Source organism: Myotis davidii, unplaced genomic scaffold, assembly GCF_000327345.1.
Source record: "Myotis davidii unplaced genomic scaffold, ASM32734v1 scaffold70, whole genome shotgun sequence".
Taxonomy (NCBI): domain Eukaryota; kingdom Metazoa; phylum Chordata; class Mammalia; order Chiroptera; family Vespertilionidae; genus Myotis; species Myotis davidii.
The window spans coordinates 354,500-366,383 of record NW_006282434.1 but is presented as its reverse complement, the minus strand read 5'-3'; the positions used below and the strand labels follow the sequence as shown (position 1 = coordinate 366,383).

The 11,884-nt window shown below is 38.3% G+C and overlaps 1 protein-coding gene across 1 annotated transcript in view; it reads left to right on the top strand.

The window, feature by feature from the left end:
• VWA8 (von Willebrand factor A domain containing 8) overlaps positions 1-11,884 on the top strand; it is a 368,307-nt gene that overhangs the window by 210,802 nt on the left and 145,621 nt on the right. Inside the window, exons 24-25 of the mRNA XM_015559449.1 lie at positions 8,304-8,412; positions 10,059-10,197. Coding sequence (XP_015414935.1) covers positions 8,304-8,412; positions 10,059-10,197 — 248 coding nt within the window. The remainder of the gene's footprint in view (positions 1-8,303; positions 8,413-10,058; positions 10,198-11,884) is intronic.

Below are 11,884 nucleotides of genomic sequence, written 5' to 3'. Positions count from 1 at the left end.
ACTGGGGATGTGCCCGCAACCAAGGTACATGCCCTTGACTGGAATCGATCCTGGGACCCTTCAGTCCACAGGCCGACGCCCTATCCACTGAGCCAAACCAGCTAGGGCTGTGACCTCTTTCTTTTTTGCCCAGTCCCTCCACCCTGCCCACCACCACCACCATCAGAGCTGTCTGTCTGCTCTCTATATTTAAGTGATCATCCTTCTTACACCATATTCTTTGTCCTCAACTCATTATTTTTAATGCTGCTTTGTTATTCTGTCTTTAAAGTTTATCTTTATTGTTGAAAGTATTACAGTTGTCCCCTTTGTTTCCATTGACAACTCCCCCTCCCCACACCATTCCCCTAGGTCTTCACCACACTATTGTCTGTGTCGGTGGGTTATGCATACAAGTTATTTGGTTAATCTCTTATGGCTGCCTCCTGCATGGCCCACATGGTGCCCTGACTAGAATTGAACTATAAACTCCTGGTTCATAGGTCAACACTCAATCACTGAGCCACGCCAGCCAGGTGAAAAGGGGTTCTTTTTAAAACATTTGAATCCCAAGCTCCTTTGTTGAAAAGAAATTTATCTCTAATGAAGTAGATTTGAGTGCAAATGACTCTCTTTCTCAACCCTACTCTTTTCTCCATTCTTTTAGAAATTTTGGGTATTAGATATTATTGTAATCATAATAAACAGATTCATAAAGTATATAAGGTACTCTCACAAGGAATATAAACATTCATATCAACCCTTTGTGTCTTTCTGCATATGTTTAAATCTCATTATCCTTCTCAAACATGTTAAAATGCTGTTGCCAAACAGACTGCACTTCTCAAAACAGTTGTCATGTGAGACTTTAAAAGTGCCCCATAGCTGGTGAAGAAGCCCTATTGGAGTCTTAAAACTGCTCTCAGGTGTCCTGTTCACATCGTATCCCTCTCTGCTTTCAAATACTTGATTAAAATTTTTTAACTTACTTTTTCAGACAAAATAAAGTAACTTTGAATTAACAAGGTCTAGGACCATATTAGCAAATTTTCAATTAAATTTCCTTAATTAATTCACATTTGGAATAATTTGAAAACACAGTCGTATTGACAGTGGTTCCCTTTGAGAGGCCTCACTTTCTGTACTATTTTAATATTTTAACGTGTATTATTTTCTGTATTTTATTTTTTAAATGTCCACAGACAATCGGCACTGGAATTTTTTATTTTGTTTTCTTATTTAAATAAAATAAAAGTTTTAAAGAAAAGGTCTAGTCTTTAATTGCTATTTCTTGCCTCCCATACAGCAAAGCTTATGCTGCACTGTGATGACTACTCCAAAGGTAGAATACTGGCACGCTTCCCGAAGGCAAACAAGAAATTATGTGAACTGAGCAATTCTAGGGCATTTCAACACAATCTAAGTTTAATCATTGGTAATGTGTCAAGTGAGGGTAGACAACACATTTTTAAAGCAGCAAAAATAAAAATAGTTGATTTTTCTCAAGTGCTTACTAAGTGCTGTAAGCACTTTACAAATATTAATGCACAGTCTCTAAAATTCTTATTTTCTATTAGGCAAGTAATTTTTAAAAGTTTATTATCAGGTATAGGAGTGTGTGTGTGTGTGTGTGTGTGTGTGTGTGTGTGTGTTTTACAGATGAAGAATTGAGTTTCAGGAAACTACTTAACAGACTATACAACTAATAAATGACAGGGTGGGGGACTCAACCGCAGTTCTGTCTGTTCCAAAACGATCATCTTTTTGCTCACTTCACCATGTTGTATGTAGTGCTTTATACAAGAGAAGCAATGCAATGCAACACTGGACTGCAAGATTTTAAAGATAATGGAAACTTTGGAATTTTTCAAATTTTATTTCCCTCCATTTAGGGACATATATCATACAAAATATGCATATAACTTCTACATTAGTGACTAAGCCCATTATTTTAATCACATTTTCCTTCAAGTTAATGTTATTTGTCATTGATTCCATAAGTAAGTAAAAAATACTTTTTATCCCTAGCCAGTTTGCTTCAGTGGATAGAGCATCAGCCCACGGACTGAAGGGTCCCAGATTCGATTTCAGTCAAAACCATGTATCTTGGTTGCATGCTCGATCATCCGGGGCATGTGCAGGAGGCAACCAATCGATGTTTCTCTCAATTTAATGTTTCTCTTCTCTGTCTCTCCCTCTCCCTTCCACTGTCTCTAAAAATCAATGGAAAAATATCCTTTGGTGAAGATAAAAAAAAAAAACACAACTTTTTATAAGATGTAAGCAAATTCTCTAAAGTCAAATGTGTCTTCGAATGTGTGTCTGACTAGCCTGGGTTTTCTATGTTAAAGACTCATCCTGTGTAATTGTGGCATCAGTAGCAGCTGCTGCTTCTCTGCCGAAGACCAACCATGGGGTCTCCAAAGTACCAGAGGCATTAAAAAGAACACCTCTAACCAGAACCTCTCTTTTGAGTAATTTCATTAGGCTCATCTTTGGAGATGGGAGTGATTATCAGCTTACTGTTTGTCCCATTAAATTTTAAGATTCTCTTCTTAAAGTATTGTGCCTCTCCTTCCGTTTTCTAAACTATTATATCCTATAATTTCATTTTTGTATTCTTAATTTTTACAAATGAGTTCACAATATTGGCCATGGGGTTCTAAGTTTTACAATTCCACTCTGTATGATGATTTACTTTTACTTCATAGAAGAGCTCTTAGTTTTCAAATATAATAAGGTTTACATTATGACATCTCAGAACTATTACAAGTAGAAGCGTGGTGGTAGGTTTTATAGTTTCATAGTCCTTGCCCTATATTCCTTTCGTATGTTATGAAGTAGCTTCACAGCCATTTCACTTGCTTTCAGCTCCTTTAATGGAGGTACAGAAAAAATGAAAAAACACACCCAATATGCATAGAAAATGTCAAGATCTATGACTCTTTTATCCTCATCTTGGCAATCTCACAGAATTAACCTTGATCCCTTAAGCATTTGTGATACTTTGTGAAAGCCTGTCACCTGGCTGGGTAGAAATCCCCAAACCCCACCTATAGCTAACTCTTCCAGATTCACCTGCAAAGTAGATGGCATCATTGGTTGAGAATTGTGTAGTTAGGAAGCAATGGGGAAGATTTGCCATGGTGTTTTGCAGCTTGCCACTGAGATAAGGAACAAACAGGAAAGATGGCAGTCCTAGTGTACCCAAGCATTCACTCATAACAAACACTATTGAGCCCTTTTGTGGTAAACACTAGGTAGGGAGTCAGAAATGTAAAGGTGAGGAAGGCTTAGTACCTACCTTCAAGGGGTCACAGTGAATTGGGAAAGCACTCAAGGAAAGGGTGACTTGTGTGTGTTAGAGCCACACAGAAGAGAGCAAGGAGAGGAGTCCTGCCTTCTGCCCTGGGGAGAGTCAGGGAGGGTAACCAAGCCAACTCTCAAGGATTACAAGGGGTTCTCCAGGCAAACAAAGTAGAAACGCTTCAAGCAGAGAGGGTTAAAGGGGCATGGTGCATTTTGGAAATTGCAAGTAGTTCAGTGACAAATTAATGGTGAAGTGAGGGTGTCCTGTGTGGTGAGCCTAAAAGGGAGGGGAGTCGGGAATCATAGAAAAATGTTAAACCAGATTGTAGCACGATCAGATTCATAATGTAGAAAGACCCTTTCTGGTTTTCTAAAGATAATAAACTGAAAGACAGTGAACCTGAAGGCAGGAAGACCGGGTTGGAACAGCTATAGGAATCCATGCGATGAACAATGTGGGCTCCCATTGTGGCAGTGGGAATGAGAGGGAAAGGGGTGATGTTTCAGTGGCCAAAGTGAGGGATTCCAAGTGCCAGAGATTTGAGTGAGTGTGATGTAAGCCTTACCTTCAGTGAATTAACAGTTGGTACAACATGTAAGCTATCAACCTTGTTATGCAAAGCTACATTCACAGTAAGGCTATTTCCTCCTATAAGTACTTCTTGTGAGAAATACAGAGGGTTTTTTGTTTTTGTTTTTCTGGGGAAATTTCCAACTGGAAGAATTTTAGTCCCAGTCCTTTTTGATGTGGATAATTAAAAAAGGAAAGAACTTGAGATTCAGAAATACTTAAATGTGGTTGGGAAAGCAGATGGCAGAAAAAGAAAATTTTTTGCAGTGAAATTTGAAGATGAGGGAAAGGAAATGCAGGCCCCAGAACTATAGTCTGGCAACTCCTGTGAGGGGGAGGAAAGCTTGAGATGTGTGGGGCCAGCTGACAACATCTGCTTTGGCACAAATGATGCTGGGCAGCAGCATTGAGACTGCACAGTGTCATTCTGGATATTGGTGATCATATTTGAGAAGTGTCAGCCGAGAGAGAATAAGTTTCCCCAAATCTTTTTCCGTTGCATGCATCCAAATTACTCATCATTTCTGTGACCTTGATGGGACTTAGGTGGCAGAGGTGCACATGTCTAAGTTATAAAGGGAAAGCCATGTGCCTGAATGCAGAGCCAAGCACAGAAAGGAAAAACCCACACACATCCTTGTTGTATGCATATCATTTGCAGCAAAATTAATTTACCAGCAACATGTGAGACTGTAGGGAAGGGAGATTCAGAAGTTTCTAATAAACAAGGGAGGTTAACTTGGAATAGTAGTACCCATTATTACTAATTTAAAGTGTTTAAAGGGGATTTTTCTATTTTCTTTCTTAAGTGTACTCGTTTTTAAATTTTGTTTTAAATTAAAAAGATTGATGAGGGATTTCATTAATTCACTTATGAACTTGAATTCTTAAGTTTTTATTCTCCGTATCAGATCATAAATTTGAAAATTGCAAATTACGTGAACTCTAGCCTAAGAATGCAAATTTACATGGAAACCTTTCTGCCCAGAAAGGCTATGGGAGAGGGCTGCAAGGGTAAATGACATTGTAATTGGGCCTCAAGAATGAGGATTTCATTAAAGAGGCAATAGTAGAAATGCCTGGCAGAAGCATGAAGTAACATGTTCAGGACTAGCAAGTAGCAGTTCAAGGTGGTGAAGGCATAAATTAGCTGATATGTCAGAGGATGGGGTAAGAGCCAAAGGTAGAAACATTTGTTTGGGTTATTCTGTTCAGGCTTCAGTAAACTCAGTTGGACAATCCACCTTAATGTGTACCAGAGAATAGATTTAAAACATTAGGAATGAGTGAGGCCTTGTAAAATTGGAGTTGTTCTTTTTCTTCTCAAAGATGGTAGTAATTGGTGAATTTTTTAGAGTTGGTGGAACTATCCTGAAGGGTTCCATTATTCCTATGAAAATTAGTAGTTCTTGTGGTTAGGAAATGTTTTAGGAATTGCTGATAATAGGTATGTCAACAACTTCCAATTACATAATGCCCCTAGAAAGATCCAAATCTTTTTCATGTGTTTCTTTCAAACTCCAGAAATAGTACTGGCAAATGTTCAGAGAAGGCAGAAATTTGCCAGAACATGCGCCTTGAAACCCCAGCTCACCTCTTTATGAAAACAATCTTAGACAAATCTCTTACATGTCATTCAGACTATATTTCTTGACTTTGGTGTCCATATGGCTCATGTTAGAAATTATATGCATGTAAAAAAAAAATCACAACTTTTTTCCTGTCTGTAACTGCTCAAGTGCTATAATTTGACCTGGGTCATGATTTCTATATTCACCATTCTTATAGTTAAAACTTTTACTTCCAGATCTTTGTTAATACTTCCACAAAGGATTAAGAAACATCACAACATATGAATTGAAATACTTCATTTTTTAAGAAAACATAAATTCATGAATGACATTGAAATTAAAAATTAGTGCTATTTATAGGTCCTAAATTCTTTCTCCTCTTCTTTAAAATTAAATCCAGACATCATGCCTGCTAGGACTTTAACAAAGTTAAACAAAACAAGTGACATGTTCTTAAAACCATGGAAAATACCATTGTTGTTTTAATCAAGTCAGGTATAACAACTTAAGTCTGGCCAGAGTTGGATGACATCTATATATATAAAAGCCCAGTGACTGAAAGACGGGAACGACCAGAAAGACTAGAATGACTGGTCGCTATGCACTGAGCAGGCAGGCAGGCAGGCAGCAGTTATGAGTGGGCAGTCAGGAAGGCAAGCGGTTAGAAGCGGGCGGTCCCAGATTGCAAGAGTGATGTCTGACTGCCTGCAGGGATCAGGCCTAAACCGGCAGTTGGACATCCCTCAAGGGGTCCCAGATTGCCAGAGGGTGCAGGCTGGGCTGAGGGACCCCCTCCCATCCCGTGCACAAATTTCATGTACCGGGCCTCTAGTATTTTAATAATGGTATATAGTATCTTTTGCTAACTAGTTATTAGTTTAGAGTTCTACCCAAGCTAATGTTTATTATGCTTCAAATTCAGAGCTTGCTCATGCATCCAATTTTAATGCTTCTCTTTTCCCCTGACTACTAACTTAGCGAAGGGGAGCGAGTTAGTAACCATCAAATCTTTCCACAGCTTATTGGGAGAGTTTTTTAGTGGAAAATAAGTGAGGAGCTTTGGTTTACATCCATTGGCCTACCTGGAGCCCCCTGGGAAAGTCTGGAAACAACACTTGATGTGACCAAAGAGCTGGATGGAGCCAGTTTGATTGTGCAGCTCCAGGACACCCTGCAGATGTGCTTTCAGTTGTAGTTGTGGTTGCCCATACACGTCGTCTTATGTGGTACTGGAATAGATTCTAGTACCTTTTTTTAAAAAAAGTTAATTAGTAAAGCATGCCTTTCAGGGCACCTATTTCTATTGATAGGTATAGATATTTTCATTTTGGTTGTTTTATTTTCACTCCAGAGCACCAAGGTAATACAACATTGTTGAATCTACCGCTGACACTTCCCTTGTCTCACTTCAGTGATCTTCAGAGGCTACTCCACCTCTAAGGAACCGTACAGATCTTCCCCTTGATTTCACAAAGGAAGAAATTAACACTCAGAGAAATTAGCTTACTTTTCCTCTCCAAAGTCTGCATAGATCTTCATTGCATTTAATAGAGAGAACATAATAGTAATCCCCTGGCTCCGTGCCCTTCCTATCTCACTTCCAGTAAAACATGGAAATAAGTGGGTGACCAATCAGAATAATTTGAAATGTATTTTAGATGTTAGACACAAAAGTACCCACTTCCTTTTAAGAGATTTGCATAAGATGACATCAACGAATATTATTACTTTTATGTTAATTATTTCAAAAGGCCAAAGAGCATATTCTACCAGAATGCTTGATCCTGTTATTTTATGCCAAAAATGTCTGAACCTTATGTGGTCTTATTAAGCATATGGAAATATTGTGTCAGACTACTCTCACTGAAATAAAATGGTTTTAAAATGTGAATATGTACTCTTTTAATGATCATCAAACTCATTCTAAGAATGCATTTTAATTTATATCTACATGTGCTTTTTAAAAAAAGAAAAAGAAAAGAAAAGAAATTTAATTCTGAGTTATTGTTTTCATCAACTTACCAAGAAATAAGAACTTTATAATTAATTAAATGACAAATTCATGGTTCCATTTTAAAAATTCAAAGAAAAGATAGTATGATTAAAAATGAAGACTTTATTCTCAAAAATTTGTCTGTGGTTTTGTACTTTAGCATTGCCATCTGTGTTTTGGCAAGTCACTTTATTTAAAAGTCATTTTAAATAAAAAGGAATCTAAACACAGACCAACTTCATTAGAAATCAGGATAGCACTCCCTGAGTACAATGACCAAAGTGGCCCCGAGGAGCTTCCTGGGAGCTGGTGATGCTTTGTTTCTTTGGGTGCTGGTGTGTTCAGGACTAAATGGCACATTTATGTGAATGTTTCGTTATATAATATTTCAATTCAAAGTGAAAAAATTAAGGTGCTAAATAGAGTCTATGAAACTTGTCCTGTACAACGTACAACCATGTGACCGGTAGTATTGTGTATTATTTATTATTTTATTCCAAATTTAAAAGAATATACTGAAAATTTGATAGATTGCTCCGCCCCCCCCCTTTTTTTTTTTGCCTAAATCCTTCCTATACTCTATTAGGAATTTAGATGTCAAATTGCTAAGTATTTTACCAATTCAAGGAAAATATATGTAATCTATTATATTTGTCATTAAGGTAAAAACAGAGTAGGACTTTACTTTCTCAGTTTCAGAAAAGTGGCATCTTAAAGTACATTCTAAACATGGTTTTATAGACTCTTAATAACGTGTAAAGGACTTTCAAGTTAAGCATTCTTCATATTTATTTGTGTAGTTGATAATAGATGGTGCATTATATTTTCCTGTGACTTAGAAACAAGAAAGAATGTTTACTTTTCAAATCCTCCTTGACAGGTTGCCTCTGCCAGAGCAGACATTCATGGGCTACTGGACCGTGGGCCAGTCAAGAGATGGAATGCAGAAACTGTTGTGTCCTGCAGAAACTCATCATATAGACATAAAGGTTGATATTACTTCCTCATTAAAATATTGAATGTTACAGATTTTTATATATCTTCACTGGAGAAAATTCATATAAACTCAGAAATGACTTGTTCTGATGTTATTTTAGGATAGCTTGAGCTTCTGCGCGAACTCTTAAGTTAGTCTGGCCTCTGAGAGACTCCATGTAGAGAATTGCTAATGGTCAGTAGAATTCCTAAGAGTTAACCTTTATATCTTGTGTGTTATTCTAGGACAGTTACTCCAATATATTTGTAAAAAGGCAAAGGAAAAGAGTATCAATCACTAGTTGCAATGGAAACCCCTCTATCACAAAATCTAATTCCCTACAAATTTCCTTGGTATTTCAAGCAATAAGAGATTTATTGTAGGGAATTAGATGCTTATGAAATTTTTAGAAAGAACAAAAGGACTTAGTTTCAGGATCAGTGTTTCTGCTTTTGCTACTACCCCTGTTGCTGAGCACTACACAACAAAGCATATCGGCAAACTTTTTCTCTAAAGTATCAGGTAGTAAATATTTTAGGCTTTGTGACTATACAGATTCTGTCACAACTACTCAACTCTGCCATGGTAGCACAAAAGCAGCCTTAGACAGTACTTTAACAAATGAGTGTGTCTATGTTCCAGTAAAATTTTATTTACAAAAGCAGGCAGTGAATCAGGGTTGACCAGGGTGGATTGTTGATCAATGCTTGCAGGAGAGCATAGAATCTGATGGTTCATTTTAGTGAGAGACTCCTTGTAGACTACAGCTGCAGGAAGACGGCCCCTATCTCTTCTGCCTTCCAAATCTCATGCGAGTGCATATAATTGGTAGAACTAAATCTCATCCAGAACCCTTGCTGCAAGGGACTATGAGAAATCTGGTTTCTAGCCTTCTTGCTCCTGAGATACAGAGACTATTCTGAAAGGGTGAGGGAGCATGCATGCCACAGTAGTCAATATCTAACCCAAACAGTTTTTTTATTAGTTAAGGACTGACTGTATACAAATCATTGAAATTTTAGTTATATCTATATAATTTCCAGGATACCATATCTGAGTACCCAGTACTAATAGCAATAACATTATTAAATTTTTTCCTCTGCTTATGTCACTATTGAATAATATTTTAGCATGTGTGAAATACTCTACCTTTTTTTAATTATCAGTGAGTTGTTTTTAATTTCAGTTGTTACTGTTTTTTATATTTTATTTCAAAGACCCAGGGTTAGCCATTACATTCTGTATAGTGATGTAATAATCATCTTTGCAGTGGAACTATATCAGGCTCTGATTCATTAATTTACAAATTATTCTCCTGGTTTGGACAGTTCTGAGTCCCAGTACTTGGCATTCAAAGTTGCTCTTGGCTTAGAAAGAAATGAAATAATGAGAAATACTATGGGGTTTTACATCTGGTATGTTTTATGAGTAAAAAAGAAAATAAAGTGAGAAATTAAATAACAGCACATGTGGAAGCATTTATAAATGCAATCTTATGGTATTATTGTTATAAATGCCATGGAAGTCAATAAAATAAGAAGAGAGATATCAAGATATTGATTACTTGAATGTAAAGTCTGTATTTTGGAAGAACTACAGCTTTTCTACATTTTGGTAACTACCCAAATTTCTTAACTCAGATAAACTACTTTATTATAGGGTCCAGCACTTATAAACATACAGGAGTATCCAATAGAAAGACATGATGGAAGATCTCAAACCTTCACTGAAGAATGTGCCTCCTGGAAGTTGCCATTGGATGAAATTAACATAATCTGTGACATCGCTACATCACATGGTATGTCAGTTTTTTCTTTTGATTTTTCCTTCCTGCACTGATTTTTTTTTAAAGGAAATCAAGAAGTCCATAGACTCCTTAACTGTCATCTGTGGATTGGATAGCAATTATATATAATTTAGAACTAATTTCCTATACCAACCTAACAAAATACTATTGTGGAATCCCTTAAGCACTGCTAAGTTTGTCTGCATATGTCTGTTTTTCATTACAACTGTAGCACAAAGTTAAACACACCCAGGCTTGGGCTAAAAATAGAAGGGAAAAATAAAAAGGAGAAACATTGGACTCTTTGGCTGGGATTCGGTTTTGTGATTGCATGAACCATGAAAGCAGGACTAGAATGATATGCAGTCATTAAACTTCTCATTGTGAAGAATGACAAATAAAGGATGTGAAATTTTGGCATCTACATTTCTGGACTGTTGCCATTACCTACTGACTCATGCAGTGTGCCCTGGTACCTTGTGGTAGAAGTTTCTCAAATAATGGCGGTTACTAAAGTAATATAAACAAAAGTGAAGGCAGGGGGAAGGGAGAAAGTCTTTAACTTGACTAAGATGGAGATTGTTTAGGCAAAAATTCAGTAGCAAGTCTTGTTCATATAAGTTCTATAGATATTGATTATTCCTAAAAGCAGTTATATTGAATAAAAATGTGCTTTAAAAATATACAGAGTTTTTTTGTAACAGATTGGTGCTCTTATTAAAATAGTAGAGGCCCAGTGCGCGAAAATTCATGCACTTGTTGTGGGGGTTGGGGGGCGGTCTTTCAGCGTGGCCTGTGCCCTCTTGCAGTCTTTTACCCCTCAGGGGATCTACTACCCTGGGGGGAGTGGACCTAAGGTGGCAGTCAGACATCCCTCTGGCAGCCTGGGAGCCCTTGGGGGATGTCCGACTAACGGCTTAGGCCTGCTCCGGGAGCGGGCCTAAGCCATTAGTCGGACATCCTTAGTGCTGCTGCACAGATGGGAAAGGCTCCTGCCACTGCTGCTGCATGGGCCAGCCATGAGGTGGCTTCTGACTGAGCGGCGCTCCCCCTGTGTAAGCACACTGACCACCAGGGGGCAACTCCTGCATTGAGCGTCTGCCCCCTGGTGGACAGTGCACGTCATGGTGACTGGTCATTCCCGGTCATTCTGCCGTTAGGGTCAATTTGCATATTACCCTTTTATTATATAGGATTTTACACTCACTAGTAGAGAGTAAATAGGGATTTTATGGATATAGTTTGAAATTTTGCCCTTGTCTCATATTTAGAACTTGTACATAAGTATACTGTGATCATGTGCCCCATTGCCCATCACTAATCAGTGCAGCACTTTTCTCATTAACCCTTGTCACAGTGTCACAGTTCTCCACACAGCATTCTAGGCAGCTGCTGCCAGTTAGTCAGAATTGGCCCTTAAAAGATGAACTCCGCCCTAGCTGGTTTGGCTCAGTGGATATAGTGTCCACCTATGGACTGAGGAGTCCCAGGTTCTATTCTGGCCAGAGGCACATGCCCAGGTTGCGGGCTCGATCCCCTGGGTGGAGGGGCGGGGGGGCATGCAGGAGGCAGCTAATCAATAATTCTCGCCGAAACCGGTTTGGCTCAGTGGATAGAGCGTCGGCCTGTGGACTGAAAGGTCCCAGGTTCGATTCCGGTCAAGGGCATGTACCTGGGTTGCGGGCACTTCCCCAGTAGA